We start from the raw sequence: 19,354 nt of genomic DNA on the forward strand, positions 1-19,354 counted from the left end.
GAATGGGCTGACAGTAAAGCTGTTCTGATTGGGATCAGCACATTACTATGCTGATTAAAGGAGTAAATCCCAAGAACCTCCTGGTTCTATCAGTTCTTTCCAATATACTTTCGAATTCTTCTTGCCCAGTTAAAAACAAATGTTCCTTAAATATTTGTATTTTGAAACTTTTCTTTTTCAAGGAAAAAAATGAAATCATAGCTTGTATATAAGACCCTTTCTTCCCCCAATTCTCAAACCCTCGCCCAGTGGTACCATTACAAGTTAACTTTGGTTTGATTCTGCAGGTATATAACAGAGTTTGTAAACCTAGGCAATGTTTCAGCTCTACGCACTTTCAGGGTACTGAGGGCTTTGAAAACTATTTCGGTAATCCCAGGTAAGATGGTCCGGGGTTGGTGTTAGGTGTTGGGATAGGGCCCTGACGTGACGTATTGTACTTTTTGTTTTGTTGTGGTTTTGTTTTTTCCTTTGGTGTTTGTGTTTGTGTCTGTGTTTGTCACTTGTGTCTGTGTGTGACCTCCCTTACTACAGATATGTGACAGAGTTTGTGGACCTGGGCAATGTCTCAGCGCTGAGAACATTCAGGGTTCTCCGAGCTTTGAAAACTATCTCTGTAATTCCAGGTGAGAAAATTTGTACATAAGACTGACTTTACCACATCTCCTCTTTCTCCTCCATTCATTTTGTCCACCATTCTAAAGCAGCATCAGTACAGTTGATAATGGCCTTGCATTCTGCATGTTTTTCCTGGGAGACATTCTCTGGAATGGCCGTTGGGTCCTCAGGCAGTTTTCTCTGAGTGCTTGCCAGGCATGCAACCCCCATTCCATCCATGCTTTTGAAAAAGCACGTGCTTAAGAATCACTTGGATCTCACTATTTGAAAAAACTGTCACAGAGCTAGCTGTCTCTTTGTATATAAATCATTTGCTTCCTGGCTCCATGGAATTACAGTAATTTTGACATTTGCTGTCATTTCATTGCTTGTGATTTCTAGGCTTCCTATCGCATGGTTTGCTGATGGGACATTATTCAAAGAATTATACATTTACTATTACTGTATTAATGAAATTTTTTAATCACAGAAGAGATCGCCCCAATTAACTAATGCAGTATAAGAGACAAATTTAAGAGACTTGGAGTTAGTGAACCGCACTTAAATAATCACTGTCTATCATGTTCTACTGCTATCTGTCTCACTAGAATAAGAACCAGTAGACATCTTCTGTACATATTCAGGGCTCATTCTCAAACATAAATCCCAATGAAAGCTTATGCAGGCACTGTTAAAAAAAATCAAAGGTAAGATAAGATACAACTAAAGGTATGGGCAACGAAAAGTACAGAAGTTTAAGGGGAAAAAACAGAATCAGTGGATGGGTTGAGAGTGGATTGACAGTCTCTTTAAAATTTTTGCCTTTTTCTTTTTGGTTCTGGTTGAGCTAGCCCAGTGGTTCTTAACCTTTTGAAGGTGTTAGATCCCTTTGAGAATCAGATGAAAGTTCACAGACCCTCCCCCACCAAAGCCCATCCATGGACCCCAGGTTAAGATTCCTTAATTTAATTTAAATCATTGGTACTGGATAATACTTATCTTTCTAAAGACCAGCCTTGAAATCTTAAAGGAAAGCTATTTTAGTTAGTATTGTGAGCCTAAGATATACTGGCAGTAACTTGGCAGAGGTGAAGACTGTGTTGTTGCTCTTTGGACTTTAGTTGTGTTTATGGGTTTTCAAGGAAGACTCCGTAGAGACCAGGCTTTCCACAGCAGTTTTGTAGAAATAGGAATGTGGAGAAAGAACAGAGGCATCCTATTCTTATCCTATCCTATCACATGGCTCTTCCCCTTGTGGCTGACTCAGAAATATCTCTTTTTTAAAATTTATTTTCTAGACACAGGGTCTCACTCTGTTGCCCAGGCTGGAGTGGTATGATGATGGCTCACTGTAGCCTCCACTTCCAGGGACCAAGTGATCCTTCCTTCTCAGCCTTCCAAGTAGTTGGGACCACAGGTGCATGCCACCACACCCAGCTCATTTAAAAAAAAATTTTTTTTTGTAGCGACAGCGTCGCCCTATGTGTTGCCCAGGTTGGCTGCCAACTCCTGGACTCAAGCAGTCTTCCTGCGTCAGCTTCCCACAGTGCTGGGATTACAGGCATGAGCCACTGTATCTGGCCCAGAAATATTTCTTTTTCCCCTTTTTAACATTTATCTCAATAGCAGATAGAGAGGGAGGCACAAAGATAGAATCCTGGAGAGGGCAGACTTGGAATGTGGTTTACTGAGAACCTCAAAGAAGGTAAATTCATCTTCACCACTTACAAATTTGTGCCATGGAGTTGGCCAGTAAATTAGTGCCCTACCAAAGATGAATTCCTTTATTTTTAGCGATGGTAGCTGACTCCCTATCAACCAAAAGCTGGGTGTCAGTTGGAGTATATACTTCTTGGCAAAAAAACTACAACCCTAATCTACCAAGATTTAGTTCCTAGCCATTTTATATCTGCTTAACAGAAAGCCCAGCTCATTCTCCAGACAGCCTGAGATAGCTCATTGATGGTGGCCTAATCCTTAGGCAAGCCGTGTCTTATTTTTTGAGGCACTGGAGTGCCAAATCTTTACTTTCATTTTTCCTATGGTCTCTCTCCTCCTCTGGCCCCTTTTAAATATGATCTTGTGTTTTCTGCTCACTTCCCCCAGCGTACTCTGCAAGGCATCTGTCTCTTTATGTTCTTGTGATCTCAAAACTTCTCTCCCAGAATTAAATTGGAAAGCTGTATTCTGTTCACTAACTAGGGCAGCAGATGCTATCTCTAGTCTAGCTTATAGCTTCTGTCTCTGTCTTTGCTATATTGTTAACTTTTGACCATGGCATTTCTGCAAGATAACTCTTGATTGGTGTCACATTATTTATTCTTTATATATATCCTCAATATGTTACGTTATTTATCCTTTATATATATCTGGAATATATGCAGTATCTAACACCATGCTGGGCCCATAGTAGTGCTCCATAAATGATTGTAGTAGCAGCAGTTATTATTATAAAGAAGAAACCTAAGCCAATAGAAAGGGTTTGTATCAAGATTTAGACATCAGCTTCACAGTTTGAAATAGAGTCCCAGATTCCTATTTCTAGAAGCACCCCCAATTGAGCTGGCTTTGGGAGGCTAACTGGGGTGGAAAATAACATTAAGGGATAGTAAAGCCAATAATAGATCACTGTCAGTAGCTGGTATATTTGGTTCTTGAATTAAAAGTGTGGCTCTCAATCTCAATCTTTTTGCTCCCGATTCTACCTTTTAGAGTTAGCAAGAGAAATCTGGTAATGCAGTTTCCCTCCTGGGGAGTTTTCTCTCATCCCATGGGAAATTCTGAAATTGCTGATTATGCTTTCTCCCATAGAGGGCTGTTGGTGCTATTCCTACCTGCCTGCTATGCAGTCTTCTTCCAAGGCAGGAGCACCAGTGTATGAGTGAGTGGATCTGGGCCATCTCTTGCTTGGAAGTCTAAGTCACTTTAATTCTTGTGTGGTAGAGCTGGCCCATGATTCCTCCTTATTAAAAACCATTGTTTTGTATACCAAGTTTTCTTGTGGATCACTTCAGTGGAATTGTTGTTCTCTTTGTCTTCTCCTCTTCCCAGTTTGGTTATAGGCTATTGCCAAGGGTGCCAAAAATAGAATGGAAGTGAGAGCGACCACTGACCTGGAGCCTGCAAGGTCTCACAAAGCTCCCCATGTATCAACTTCCTTTATGAGAGCTTTTCCTTTCCTAGAGCACTCACCCACCCTCAACCTGGGCTGATACTGTCCTTTCTCTTTGTGTCTTCGGTAGATATTCTGAGTATGTCAGGGCTGCTAGGACTCCTGAAGATTGGACAGTGAAGTGCATCAGTTAGCTCTGCCCTTTTTTGTAAGAAATGCTTTGCTTTAGAGCTTTCTTGTAGCTCAGAAAAGATGAAACCCACCTTCTGACCCTTTTTTCTTGCTAACTTGACTTGGGTACATTGTTATTTATGCTTTGCGTTTTGCTTCAGAGGCATCAACTTGGAGAACAGTGTACACAAGCTCTGTGCTAAAAGGGTCAGTTACAGAGGAGACCTTTTCTAAATTTTCTTTAGTCTGGAATTTGTCAGGTTCACCTTGACATTGAAATATCCTGCCTAAAAGTTTATATGTCTTAAAACTTTGTTTTCACTTTGTGTTTGTCTGAGTCCCGCATTAAGTGAACTTCTAAGTGACTCTGTCAGAAGTTTCGTCCTCTGCATGCTTTGATCATGTGCCACAGGGCTGACATGCCCAAAGAAAGGGTGGGAACCTTGAAAGAGTTTCTCAGGTTTTTCTTAGACAGCAGCATTTAATAGTATGAGTATTAATAGAACTGCTTGGGGGAAACTCACTTGTCAGTTCCTTTTCTTTTCTGTCATTTAAATGGCTCCCCCAAAGCACTGCTTATCTGCTGCTCATTAGCACTTATTTAATTTCATTCCACCTTCTTTAGAATTGTACTTTCTTGGTTATTTTTCTCTTGGCAATTTTATTTCTCAGCTTTCATTTCTGTTACTTTCACTCCTAACCAGTGGGATCAGACAGGAAGCAGGGAAAATGATAGGCCTTTCCTTTTCCCATTCCAGTGAAAGCATTTTCTTTAAACGTGTACTTTGTGAATGTGGCAATTTCTGCTGCATAATGATGGGAGATAGAAAGTGTTTTAAGACTATATCCTGACTCATTGTCTCTTTTAAACTGTTCTGGTTATTAATTCTATTGCCTTTGTATTTCTTCTTTTCCCACATTGCTTCTTAGGAAAGATAAAGTTTAACAGTGGTCATAAGTGAAAAAACACTAAATACTCGCAGGGTCCCTCTGACACATCTTTGAGAGCTAGTTTAGTTTTGGTCGCACTTTGTGATGTAAGTCAGGTCTCAAGTAAATAAATCTTAGCATCCCCCAATCTCTCTCAGATTACTGTTGCTCTAAAGAATCTTCAAGAACTATCACTGTAGGCTGGGTGCAGTGGTACACACCTATAGTCCCAGCTAATCAGGAGGCTGAGGCAGAGGATCACTTGAGCCCAGGAGTTCGAGGCCGCATTGAGCTATGGCCACACCTGTGAGTAGCCACTGTATTCCAACCTGGGCAGCATAGTGAGATCTTGTCTCTTAATAAATAAATAAATAGACAGATAGATATTATCGTGAGGATTGCAGTTGCAGTAGGAAAAGTCAACACAGCACCACTTTATTCCTACACTTTGTCTGAACCCAAGCCTGACGCTGGGAACAGGGCAGTTGTTCTTTCCCTGGGTTGAGAACTGCTTGTTACTGCTACTGAGGCCTGTTCCAATATTAACTTTGTAGGGGAATTAGCTCACATTGCTTCAAACCACTTAAATTTCTCAACCTGAGCTACAAACTAGGGAATATGAATTAACTTTATTTATTTATTTTATTTATACATATATATTTTTTGAGACGGAGTTTCCACTGTTGTCGCCTAGCCTGGAGTACGACAGCCAGATCTCAGCTCACTACAACCCCCACCTCCTGGGCTCAAGCGATTCTCCTGCTTCAGCCTCCTGAGTAGCTAGGATTACAAGCATGCGCCACCACGCCCAGCTAATTTTTGTATTTTTAGTAGATATGGGGTTTCACCACATTGGCTAGGCTGGTCTTGAACTCCTGACCTCAGATGATCCACCTGCCTCGGCCTCCCAAAGTGCTGAGATTACAAGCGTGAGCCACCATGCCCAACAAATTAACTTTATTTATAATCTGGCCATCCAGTGGTGGAAGATTTTGACCCCAATATGCTTGACTGATTTTTCTGGATGTAGCACATAGGCAGGCATTGTTCATTTGTTCAGAGGATTCCTGGGCATTGTGAAAGGTGACAGGAGGTTCAGAGGTACCTTTGGACATAGAGTAGAATTCTTCACCAGCTTCTCAAAATTCCTTAATTATCCAGCTTTCCCTCTTGTCACTGACCATTCTCTACATTGAATCCAGCTGTCTTTTCTTGGCCTATAGTAAATGTATTAACTGTTTCTACTCAGACACATTTACCAAAGCAAGCTAATGTTAGCCTTTTCCAAGAGTTCTCACTGTCCAATTTGCCCCCACGTGGCTTCTGTTGCACACTCTGTTGTGTAGGAGTCTTCTGAAGAAGCATTCTGCTGTTGTGGATAATCGGTTTCCAGTCAGTATCTTGCTTGTTCTGGCATGTGATGTTGTGAGCCAATAGAATGAAAAGACAGTGTCTGTGTACAGCCAGAATGGTGGCATTCTACGTTTCGGCTTGTGTTGGGTCAGGAATTCTACTAACAGCTTTTTGCCTTTATTGACAGGCGTTGATGGTACGAGGGAGCGCTTTCAGGCAGTCACAGCTGGCAAGACTATAGAGCTTGAGCTTAGGAAATGAATTGATGGTATCATCTCCATAAATTGGCCTTGATGTCTGCAAATGTGGTCATTTGCAATTTATCCTAATGGAAGGAAGAAGAGTCTTGGCTGAGACCAATGTATAGTTCAGTGACTGTTTATATTTAATACTGCTGTGTGATCATGTGCCTTCCTTTACCTGAAAACATGAAGCCACATTCACCTTTCTTCTTCTTTTTCCTTTGCCTTCTCATTTTCTCGTGGTGATCTGGATGGGAATCTTGGAAAGTAAACTTTTTAGATGGCTGTAGTGTTATTTAGTGATTATCCTTGCATAATTAAGATTTGTTTATCTGACACTCTGTGTATAAGCAGCTGAATACCGTTTCCAATTAAGCTTCTGCTTTAGACATCTTGAAAGCTAACTCACCAATGAGATGATCTAAGCCCCAGACTTCAAAGCTGAGGCTTGAAAAAGTGTCTTTTTAGCTTCCTTGACTCATGTTTACACATTTCTTCAGCAATAACATCTGGTTTATGGAGAAGAGATGTTAAACCAGCTGATTGTGAGATTTAGGTCCATCTCCAGGAAAGTAAATTCCATGCAGGCTTGGCATATCAGATTAGTTGGAGTCATCTCTGGTTGCAAGTAGCAGGACACAGGAATAATTCAGGGAACCCAAGGGCTGGAATGCACTTGTGCTTCTGGGAAGCCAGTAGAAACCAGAATGCAGAGCCAGAAAGCCATGGGTATGTGGAAGTACTTTGACTACATCTCTCTTCTCTCCATGTGTCCATTTCTCTCTCTCAGCATACTAACTTCCTTTACTTCTCAGTCACATCTTAATATAATGACAGAATATGGCTACCACTTAGCTTCCACATTTATTTATTACCATTCCCACCACATGAAAAGATTACTCAACTGTCTCTTATCCTGTTCCAAATTCCTGTAGGAAAGGAACTGGATTTAGGTCAGATGTCCATCCAGACATCTGCAACTACTGAGAGAAGGTGACCTTGTACCGACATGGCTGCTGAGAGCTCATTCTTAAGGAACAAGGGATAGTTGGAGCTCATGGCCTAGAATTTCCACTTATATGGGCCTGGAACTGTCAAAGACTTCCCAGCCCAGGAAAATCAGATTCTACTAATGCTAAAATTGTATGCTTTTCAAATGATGTACTTACAAACTCATTGGTTTGGCTATTTTATGATATTATACTCTTGTTACCAATACAAAGGACAGCTTACAGCTCATTTCTCAATTCAGTAAAATAGCAATGGTAAAGTCCTTTAACAGTCATCTAGTGTTTGGAAAGGTGATTGTCTGAATTGTCTGGAGAGATGGCTGTATACGCTTCATTAAAAAGTCCAGGAAAAGAAACTCTACAACCATTTTTAGTGACCCATTCAGGTATTCTTTTTCAAATCAGTCTTTGAATTTGAAAACAGTAAACTTGCATAATTTTAGAATCCTAGGATTGAATTATTGACTCAATATAGACCTGCTCCAACCCAGTCAAAATATAATGAGGACTTCTCTGTTCCTTAGCAACTAAATGGAAATAAATTCCATACTTCTTGATGGCTGCCTTCTACTTTTTTCCACCAGTACCTTCTTACCTAGCTGTGCAATTATGATGTGATTTCCCAGGGCCTTAGGTTTAAAAGATAGCTTGAAATTTCAGTTACTTAATCTCAAACAAATAAACATCTCTGCCTTATTTTGAAAGACTTTTAGAGAAGATTCTTCAGCTTCTCCACCACTGCCCACTGCTCTGTAGTGGGGTGTTTATCCATGTTCTGTAGATGAGAAAATGAGCTTCTGAGAAGTAACCTTAAATTTGTTTGAAACACAATAGGTCATAAGTAGTGACTGAGCCAGGGCCAGGAATACCCGCTTTCGGATTCCCTGTCTGATATTCTTTCTGCACAGCCCTGTGAGGAGAAAAATAATCAGATTATAAATGCTTTGTTTTCTGGAGCCCAAGCAAGCTCTTCGTAATCCCTTTGTGGCCACAGTCTCCATGGAAGGCTCACTCTAATAAAGCACAAGACTCTGCGTACTTCATCTCTACAGTCTACCTCTTGGCTCTTTTTTCTTTAATTCCTCTTAGATCGCTTTTAAGATATTTGTGTAAGAGGAGAGAACTTTCTCATTCATTTACTCTCCCAATAAAAATTTATTAAGTGCCTGCCTTTGTGACAGGTCCTGTGCTAGGCAGAGCATTCATTTCTATTATTGGACTCAGAAAATTCTATTGGGCTCGACTTTGAAAAGTCTAGGTGATTACTTGCAAAATACAGCAAAAGAAGAATCATGTCCGTACCACCCATTAGATCACCATTATATGAGGTTAGCCCTGAGCAGTGCCATTTTCCCAATCATGTCCCTTTGAGGAGGGACATGTCCCCATGAGGAGTAGAATAGTGATAACGAGTATTGAGTGCCAGCTATGTGCCAGGCACTTTACTAGGTACTTTATAAAAATTACCTATTTAAATCTAACAACAACCCAATGAGGCTGGTATTGTAAATCCATTTTTACAGATGAGTAGACTGAGGTTCAGGCAATAATGGTCAACATTTGACTCATTTGCTACGTACTAAATGCTTTGTCAAGTTTTTTGTTGTTTTTGAGATGGAGTCTCGCTGTGTTGACCAGGCTGGAGTGCAGTGGCGCGATCTTGGCTCACTGGAACCTCCGCCCCCGCACCGGGTTCAAGTGATTCTCCTGCCTTAGCCTCCCACAGTAACTGGGATTACAGGCGTATGCCACCATGCCCGGCTAATTTTTTTTTTTTTTTTAAAGTAGAGACGGGGTTTCACCAGGTTGGCCAGGCTGGTCTTGAACTCCTGACCTCAGGTGATCCGCCTACCTTGGCCTCCCAAAGTGCTGGGATTATAGGTGTGAGCCACTGTGCCCAGCTGCTCTGTCAAGTGTTTTGTATGAACCACACTTAATCCTCACAGCAGCCCTATGATACTCAACTATAATTTTCCCTACTTTAAAGATGAAAAAACTGAGATTCTAAGAGGTTAGAAGGCGTATTGCGTAGGTTAGACAAGTAAGTGGCATGACTTAGTTAAGATTAGTGATTATCTACCCAGCCACACCCTTCAAAGCCAGGAGTAGGATTCCCTTGAATTTCAGTTCAGTGGTCTTGCCTTCAGAAGTGAGCAGGGATGGGATTCTTCCTGAGGCCTGTGTGTCAAGGCTTAGCACCTGCCTCTTGCTCATCCTGGTGCATTGGCTACCAAGAGTGCTCAGTGCTTTGTTGACTGTATCCTATGGATAGCCTGATATCTGGGCACATAAAGACTCATTTGGACCCAAAAAACATGAACCTACAATCATATTTTTCTGTCTCTCCTATCACTGATCTCTCCCTGTCCAATTAAGAAATACACCTTCAGTCTACATTTGAGCCAGTGTCTTACATTTAAACTTCAAATTAATTTTTTTATGTTTTTATTTTTAATTTAGGACAGAAAAAAGATCATTGTAGAAAGCAGGGAATCTATGTGATACAGAAAAAGTATATTTTTTAATGGAAAAAGACAAAGTATAAATACTGGATTAATAATAACCTTTTCAATACCGTGGCATTTGCAGAATCCTTGAGAAAATACTATTGTACCTTCTCACTTATTATTGGCTTTAAACTTCCCCTTAGTGGTTTTGTTTCTAACCTGGAGGCCTCCTCAATTCCTGATTTTTCCATTTGTTTCTTTGACACATATTTACTAAATACCTACTGTGGGCTAGGCACTATAGATACAGCTATGAACAAGATAGATGAAAAAAAAATCAATTATAACCATGACAAATGCTACAGAAGAAATTATAAGATGCTACTGAAACACTAGTAACAATGGGGAAGGAGAAGAGTTGCAAAGTCAGAGAAGGCTTTCTGGAAGAATTGACATTTAAACTGGGCCTTGAAGGATGAGTAGGATTTAGGCACAGAGGACAAGATAATATAGCAGGGAGCATTCCAGGCAGAGGGAGCAGCAGGTATGAAGGCCCTAAGGCAAGTAAGAGCTGGGCTTATATGGGGAACTAAAAAGTAGTCAGAGATGGGAAAGTGTTCCCAGGAAGAAAGGAGCCACATGTTGGTAGAAGGACCTCTCTTTTGCTTTTTCAGATGTATTCACTTAAAAATCGATACTTCGGAATACTGATAATTTTGCTGACCTATTATTATTCTCATGGTATAAATATAAAGTGGCCATATTTCAAGAGTGGTGCTGTGGGGAGGAGTAGCAGCCAGTGGCTAAGAGGGAGGCTGGGGGAGGTGGGGAGGGCTTTGAGGTGCCTCTGATTCCGCGGATTCTGTCTCCTCAGGCCTGAAGACAATTGTGGGTGCCCTGATTCAGTCTGTGAAGAAACTGTCAGATGTGATGATCCTGACAGTGTTCTGTCTGAGTGTGTTTGCCTTGATCGGACTGCAGCTGTTCATGGGGAACCTTCGAAACAAGTGTGTTGTGTGGCCCATAAACTTCAACGAGAGCTATCTTGAAAATGGCACCAAAGGCTTTGATTGGGAAGAGTATATCAACAATAAAAGTAGGTGGCCTTTTCTCTGCAAGAGGAATAGGAAAAGTCTGTTCCTAGTTCATGTGGTCAGAAGCTACACAGGGCTTAAAAAAGTAGTTGGAGGCCGGGCACGGTGGCTCACACCTGTAATCCCAGCACTTTAGGAGGCTGAGGCAGGCGGATCACCTGAGATTGGGAGTTTGAGACCAGCCTGACCAACATGGAGAAACCCTCTCTCTACTAAAAATACAAAGTTAGCGAGGCATGGTGGTACATGCCTGTAATCCCAGCTACTCTGGAGGCTGAGGCAGGAGAATTGCTTGAACCTGGGAGGTGGAAGTTGCAGTGAGCCAAGATTGCGCCATGGTACTCCAGCCTGGGTTGGCAACAAGAGCAAAGCTCCGTCTCAAAAAAAAAAAGAAAGTAGTTGGAGCTGGAAAGGAACGGCAATGCTACTAGAACTAGCCTTGTGAAATTATTCCTTTCCTCGAGGTAGGATTGTATTCAGAAGCTCTCAAACATCAGCCCTCTCTCCCGTCTTCGCATGTACCCCTAAACTTTTACTTTGAAATTCAGGCTTAGAAGCTTGATAAAAGTTATTTTTTTCCCTAGCTGAGTTACTTGGGGTATTTACACATTTAGTCCAGAATGTATCTATGGAACTCAACTTTTCTTAATACTACTAAGACTATCGCAGTCGATCTAGTCTAGGGAATCAGGTGATCTCCAAGGCACTATTCAATCCTATTGCAGTTGAGGAGTTTTTAATCATTTTATTTGAGGAACCAAAGGAAAATTTGATGTAGTGATACTTTAGACTCATGAAAAAAGTTAGCTATGTCACTATTAGTCATTCCTGAGAAAATAAAGTCAGTTTAGTATCCATAAGAAAATGTTGCAAAGGAGATTTCAGGGACATATGCTGGAAAGGAAAACATACCTTGTAATTTAAAATAGGACCTAGTATCTAGTGACCAATGAGCTCTAAAATATCTTTGATAAAGACGAGTTGTAAGGATGGAAGAATAGAGTGGTATAAAGGGGTGTAGGACTCAGAAAACTTACTTTTAGGCCTCTTTGATTCAAGTACCAGAATCTGGCATATAGATTAGAAGTATTAGTGGAAGTTGGGTATCTGTGAAAACTATATTGCATCAAGAACTTTGGGGTAGCACTTTTAATTTGTAAATATATATAAGAAAATCATTAATGGGAAATAATTCTTATCAGCTGGCCACAGCTGTTGGAAAAGATTTTTTTTTTTTTTTTTTGAGACAGAGTCTGGCTCTGCCGCCCAGGCCGGAGTGCAGTGGCCGGATCTCAGCTCACTGCAAGCTCTGCCTCCCGGGTTTACGCCATTCTCCTGCCTCAGCCTCCCGAGTAGCTGGGACTACAGGCGCCCGCCACCTCGCCCGGCTAGTTTTTTGTATTTTTAGTAGAGACGGGGTTTCACTGTGTTAGCCAGGATGGTCTTGATCTCCTGACCTCGTGATCCGACCGTCTCGTCCTCCCAAAGTGCTGGGATTACAGGCTTGAGCCACCGCGCCCGGCCTGGAAAAGATTTATGAGCTAAAATCAATAACTGTTTTTGCTAGAGCTGGTTAAGAACAGTGTAGGCCGGGCGCGGTGGCTCACGCCTGTAATCCCAGCACTTTGGGAGGTCGAGGTGGGCGGATCACGAGGTCGGGAGATCGAGACCATCCTGGCTAACACGGTGAAACCGCATCTCTACTAAAAATACAAAAAATCAGCCGGGCTTGGTGGCGGGCGCCTAATAGTCCCAGCTACTCGGGAGACTGAGGCAGGAGAATGGCATGAACCCGGGAGGCGGAGCTTGCAGTGAGCCGAGATCGCGCCCCTGCACTCCAGCCTGGGCAACAGAGCCAGACTCAGTCTCAAAAAAAAAAAAAAAAAAAAAAAAAAAGGACAGTGTAACCTTATTCTCTCATTCATTTAAATCTGCCTGTTCATTTCCTGCCTCTTCAAACTTTTCTAGCAAATTTCTACACAGTTCCTGGCATGCTGGAACCTTTACTCTGTGGGAACAGTTCTGATGCTGGGTAAGTAGCTCACCTAGTTTGATTCTCTTTCTTTAAAAATGTACCTATTATTAGTTGGGTCAAAATAGGCAAAATGTTTACTTTTCTCTGTGCTCAAGTAGTAGACCTTACAATTGCATCTGACCTATCGGTTGGCATAGATTTTCTGTTTCACATTTGTCCACCTAAAGTTGACATTTCACTAGTAAGTGACTGTGCTTGTAGTCTCAATGCAAAATGAAAGAATCCAAGGATAGAATCAATAACACCAGATAGCTTACCTGCCTCTTGGGGATTCCTCTCATCCTATATTACAATAGAGAGTAAAGATACCGTCTTAGTGATAGTTATGGATCCAAGGATGACCCAAAATATGCTTGACTTGACAGCATAGAGGAGGAAAAAGAGTAGCAACATAGCATTTGAGTCCTGATCCTGATAATTCCTGCTCTAAGACCTTTGGCAAGCCATTTAACTTATCTGAGCCTTGGTTTTTTCATCCATAAAATGGATTTATTTAATAAGCCATGCTCTCTCTTTCTCACAGGGTTACTGTAAGAATCCACTTACATCACATGAAAGTGCTTTGTAAACAGAGGGCTTTATAAATGTAGGGTGGTAGTGTCATTTTTCAGAATATATTGGTCCTCTAAGAACTGGTGTTTTAACATGACTACAATGTCTAGAAATCCATTTAATTTCTATATTAAAGTAGACTACTAGAGATTACATTGAAATAAATATGAGGTGAATCTAAAAGCAGGAGAAATGGTGTAACTGAGGTAACTGAAATCCCCATTATGACTTAGGTTGTCACATTGAGTGTAAAGAAAACAAACGATTAAGAGGAACTTCTGGCCGGGCGCGGTGGCTCACGCTTGTAATCCCAGCACTTTAGGAGGCCGGTGCAGGCGGATCAAGAGGTCAGGAGTTCGAGACCAGCCAGGCCAACACAGTGAAACCCTTTCTCTACTAAAAATACAAAAATTAGCCAGACGTGGTGGCAGGCGCCTGTAATTCCAGCTACTCAGGAGGCTGAGGCAGGAGAATTGCTTGAACCCAGGAGGCAGAGGTTGCGGTGACCCGAGATCATGCCATGACACTCTAGCCTGGACGACAGAGCGCTAGACTCTGTCTAAAAAAAAAAAAGGAACTTCTAGCCATTTGTCATTTGGGATAGTAGCGAAGTTAAATTTAATTGAATTGCACATTGATATGAATCTAGAACAGTACTTCTCACACTTTGGCATGCATAAGAATCACCTGGCATACCTCTTAAAAATGCAGATTCATAGATCCCATATCCAGAACTTTTAATTCCTAGATTTGGGTAAGGACACAGGAATCTGCATTTTTAAAGAATATGCCAGGTGATTCTGATCCTAGGCTGTCCCCAGAAGTTGGCTAGCTGCTTATTTCCTCCTTCTTTTTCTTCCAATTCGTTGTCCTGGCTCTATCAATAGTTATTTATTATCTCCAAGGTCGTGGATTAAATAGAATTATGTTATTTATTATCTCCAAGGTCATGGCTGGTGGAATTATGTTAAAAGTCCTGAACTTCCCTTTCTTTCTTTAGGCAATGCCCAGAGGGATACCAGTGTATGAAAGCAGGAAGGAACCCCAACTATGGTTACACAAGCTTTGACACTTTTAGCTGGGCCTTCTTGGCATTATTTCGCCTTATGACCCAGGACTATTGGGAAAACTTGTATCAGTTGGTGAGTAATACCTCTTTTCCTTTGGCCATAGAGTTTGCATGAGCATATACAGGGTTAGGGACATTCTGTGTGGGAGACATTCTGTGTGAGAGACATTTAGTAAAGACATTATACAAGATCTAACTGTTGTGTTTCCCACAGTCAGCTGGTTTTTGATATTAAGTGAATTCTCTCAGTTCTCATCCCTGTTTCTTGAATGCTCAGTCATGTATAGCTGTAGATTCTTACAACCTTGACGGCCTCTTGTCTGACCTGAGAATCTGCTATCTCTATCTACTTCCTACTGTTTATCTTCTGCAGCATATCTCCTTTTGGAAATTTGGGCTTAGGGTTTGTTTTTTTTTTTTTGCTTGTTTTCTTTTGTTTTGTTTTTGAGGTAGGTACTACAGGCATGTACCACCACACCTGGCTAATATTTCTACTTTTTGGAAAGTTGGGGTTTCACTCTGTTTCCCAGGCTGGTCTTGCAACTTCTGGCCTCAAGTGATCCTGCCACTGTGGCCTCCCAAAGTGCTGGGATTACAGGCGTGAGCCACCGTTAGGGCTTCTGTTTAAGAAATATTAAACACCTCTTTGTGCAAGGCACTATATAGATGGAATTTCCATAAGGACCTTGGAGTATAAATATATCAACATTTTTGAGATTTGTAACACATTTGGACTTGTTCAAGCAGGTTGTACAGATAAAAATAGGGTCAGTAACGTTCTGTTGGGCTACACTGGTGACTCTGGACAAGTCATTTAACTTTGCTGGTTGTAATGAAGTTAGTGTAAGTGATTGCTAAGGGTCTTACAGCTTAGAAATTTTATGACAGTCCATTGTTTTCTGTTTGTCATTTGGTTATACCAGTTACTTTGAAAATGAAAAACATGTCCCCTCAGGCATGAAGAAAACTCTTTTAAGGGAAGTTTCTATTTCAAATCTCTGAGTTAATTCTTACCTTTCTGTTGGACAGCCTAGAGTTCCCCCAGGTTGAATGTTTCTCATGAAATATTTGTGATTCATGCTGTTTCTTTTTCTTTTTTTTTTTTTTGATACAGAGTTTTGCTGTGTCGCCCAGGCTGGAGTGCAGTGGTGCAATCTCAGCTCACTGCAACCTCTGCCTCGTGGCTTCAAACAATTCTCCTGACTCAGCCTCCCGAGTAGCTGGGATTATAGGCATGAGCCACCACGCCCAGCTAATTTTTGTATTTTTAATAGAGACAGGGTTTCACCATGTTGGTTGGCCAGGCTGGTCTCGAACTCTTGACCTCAGGTGATCTGCCTGTCTTGGCCTCTCAAAATGCTGGGATTACAGGTGCAAGCCACCGCACCTGGCCCATTTTGCAGTTAACAGAATAAAGATGAAAACTCTGTAATAGTGGGTTGCATGTACATAATCTAAAACCTAGTTTCCTTCTGCCTTTTTTTTCTTCCCTACTATCCTTTATGTCATATTGTCATATCCTTTTAAAACTCATCCTATTGCAAAAGAATAAGGAAGGGCATCACTCAAGATGGGGATTTCCTGGCCAGACGCAGTGGCTCATTCCTATAATCCCAGCACTTTGGGAGGCCAAGGCGGGTGGATCACTTGAGGCCAGGAGTTCGAGACCAACCTGGCAAACATGGTGAAACCGCACCTCTACTAAAAATACAAAAATTAGCCGGGTATGGTGGCACATGCCTGTAATCCCAGCTACTCGGGAGGCTGAGATGGGAGAATTGCTTGAACCTGGGAGGTGGAGGTTGCAGTGAGCCGAGATCATGCCACTGCACTCCAGCCTGGGTGACAGAGCAAGACTCCGTCTAAAAAAAAAAAAAAAAAAAAAAGATGGGGCTGGGTGCGGTAGCTCACACCTGTAATCCCAGCACTTTGGGAGGCCGAGGCAGGTGGATCACGAGGTCAGGAGTTCAAGACCAGCCTGGCCAACATAGTGAAACCCCATCTCTACTAAAAATACAAAAAATTAGCTGGGCATGGTGGTGGGTACCTGTAATCCCAGCTACTCGGGAGGCTGAGGCAGGAGAATCGCTTGAACCCAGGAGGCAGAGGTTGTAGTGAGGCGAGATTGCGCCATTTCACTCCAGCCCAGGTGATAGTGTGACACTTCATCTCAAAAAAAAAAAAAAGAATGGGATTTCTTGCAACTTGGACCTGTTTTCAGAGACACAATATGTCTGTTAATGCTATTTGAGGACCAGTAGATAAATAAGCTGCAGTCTTGTATTCTTTTCTTTATACTTGTCTTAGCCCAAAATCAAACTTTTTTTTTTATGAAAGGAGTATATAGGGAATATTTAGAAAAATGAGAGAGGATTTTTTTCTCACAATGGTTGGGAGATAACTACTGCCATTTAATGTGAGTTGAGGATAAATGAAACCATTCAACCATTGAGAATACTGAGTGCCCACAATAGGAAGGAGTACTGCACAAGGAAACACAGTCCTGTTCAAAATGCAAATAGTGCCCTTGCAGAGGAACTCGGCCCATTAGCTGTTTTCAGCCTGGTTCATTTGGTACAAGTGACTCAGAAAATGGCCTTTGTCTTTGCAGACCTTACGAGCAGCTGGGAAAACATACATGATCTTCTTCGTCTTGGTCATCTTTGTGGGTTCTTTCTATCTGGTGAACTTGATCTTGGCTGTGGTGGCCATGGCTTATGAAGAACAGAATCAGGCAACACTGGAAGAGGCAGAACAAAAAGAGGCTGAATTTAAAGCAATGTTGGAGCAACTTAAGAAGCAACAGGAAGAGGCACAGGTTGGTGATTAATTCTTTGCAATAGACCTTCCTGCCAGATCATGGTGACTAAGGCCCCATCTGATTTTCACTGCAGTTGATCTTTTCTAGGCATATTTTCAAATAGAGGTCATTGGTCTGATGAAAATAACCCAAGTAACAACTGCAGATGGTTGATCCAATTATTCAGTTTGTCTTAACGGCCAAATTGTTTGTTCATATCATCTTTTGTTGAATTTCTCAACTGTTCAATGTGCAACTGCCATGATGACTGGGAAGAAAAAAGTGACCAGGGTCGTTTGTATAGTGTTTCACATAAGCATATTCTTTTTCTTGGGAAAAATGTTAAGATTCCTGTAGTCATAAAAAGTATTATTTCTAATTTAGAAGAAGATACAGGCAAAATATTAAAGTAAAACTTGAAAGACATTTGTGATCTCATCACCTTAACACTTAACTTTCTAATCCTTATCTAAATATACATGTATTTATACATTTTTAAGACCCATAATATATAATGTTACTTAGCATTCATTTCCAGACTTGCTCAGAAGGGATCCTCTGGTACCAAGGCAGCAGCCAAGTCCTTGTCTGAAATGCTCAAGAGAATAACTCCCAAAGTTCTCACCACTGGGTTCTGCTCTGTTCACTTAGGACTGTGTGCCGGAATACACAGAAACCCTCTAACAGTCTAGGTGTCCCGCCTCCTTTTTTCCTCCTTTCCCCTAGGTAGGGAAATGTTCTGTACTAACTGGTTGGCCTTGGGTGGCTCCATCTAATTGCCCTGATCTGGCTTCCCTGCTGTGGCTTCTTTCCTAGGCTGCTGCGATGGCTACTTCAGCAGGAACTGTCTCAGAAGATGCCATAGAGGAAGAAGGTGAAGAAGGAGGGGGCTCCCCTCGGAGCTCTTCTGAAATCTCTAAACTCAGCTCAAAGAGTGCAAAGGAAAGACGTAACAGGAGAAAGAAGAGGAAGCAAAAGGAACTCTCTGAAGGAGAGGAGAAAGGGGATCCTGAGAAGGTGTTTAAGTCAGAGTCAGAAGATGGCATGAGAAGGAAGGCCTTTCGGTTGCCAGACAACAGAATAGGGAGGAAATTTTCCATCATGAATCAGGTAAACTCTTCTTTTTCCTATACCTTTTCCAAAAATGTATTTTTTATTAAGGTAAACTGTGTATATATGTATTATACCATCTTTACCATTTTAAGTGTACAGTTCAGTTTTAAGTACAATTATATTCTTCTTTTTCCTCTTTCCTCCCCTCTATCCCCTCCTCTTCCTGGCCTCTGGTAATCACCGGTCTACTCTCTACCTTCAAGAGATCCACTTTTTTAGCTCCCACATATGAGTGAGAACATGCTATATTTGTCTTTCTGTGCTTGGCTTATTTCACTGAACATCATAACCTCTGGTTCCATCTATGTTGCTGCAAATGATAGGATTTCATTCTTTTTATGGCTGAATAGTATTCCATAATGTAAATATACCACATTTTCTTTATCCATTTATCTGTTGATGGGCACTTAGGTTGATTTCATATTTTGTCTATTGTAAATAGTACTACAATAAACATGGGAGAGCAAATATCTCTTTAATATATTGACTTACTTTCTTTTGGTTATATACCCCATAATGAAATTGCTGGTGTATTAGTCTGGGTTCTCTAGAAAGATAGAACTAACAGGATATATTTATATATCTTATTAGTGTGTGTGTGTATATATGTGTGTGTGTATATATATATAAAGGGGAGTTTATTAAGTATTAACTTACACAATCTCAAGGTCCCACAGTAGGCTGTCTGCAAACTTGAGGAGCAGGGAGAGCCAGTCTGAGTCCCAAAACTGAAGAGCTTGGAGTCGGATGTTCAAGGGCAGGAAGCATCCAGCATGGAGGAAAGATGTAGGCTGGGAGGCTAGGCCAGTCTCACCTTTTTATGTTTTTC

The 19,354-nt window shown here is 41.4% G+C and overlaps 1 protein-coding gene across 8 annotated transcripts in view; it reads left to right on the forward strand.

The window, feature by feature from the left end:
• Positions 1-19,354, forward strand: part of SCN8A (sodium voltage-gated channel alpha subunit 8) — a 215,280-nt gene that overhangs the window by 95,922 nt on the left and 100,004 nt on the right. For 5 of the 8 annotated variants that reach the window (XM_073020751.1, XM_073020750.1, XM_073020755.1 and 2 more), the window contains exons 6-11: positions 535-626; positions 10,737-10,958; positions 12,925-12,988; positions 14,544-14,685; positions 17,224-17,430; positions 18,229-18,522. In XM_073020751.1, the coding sequence (XP_072876852.1) occupies positions 535-626; positions 10,737-10,958; positions 12,925-12,988; positions 14,544-14,685; positions 17,224-17,430; positions 18,229-18,522 (1,021 nt within the window). Of the gene's footprint in view, positions 1-287; positions 380-534; positions 627-10,736; positions 10,959-12,924; positions 12,989-14,543; positions 14,686-17,223; positions 17,431-18,228; positions 18,523-19,354 lie in introns of all 8 variants that reach the window. The other 3 variants (XM_073020752.1, XM_073020754.1, XM_073020757.1) reach the window with 1 other exon arrangement.

The sequence above is a fragment of the Chlorocebus sabaeus genome, chromosome 11 (genome assembly GCF_047675955.1).
Source record: "Chlorocebus sabaeus isolate Y175 chromosome 11, mChlSab1.0.hap1, whole genome shotgun sequence".
In the NCBI taxonomy this organism is placed as follows: Eukaryota; Metazoa; Chordata; class Mammalia; order Primates; family Cercopithecidae; genus Chlorocebus; species Chlorocebus sabaeus.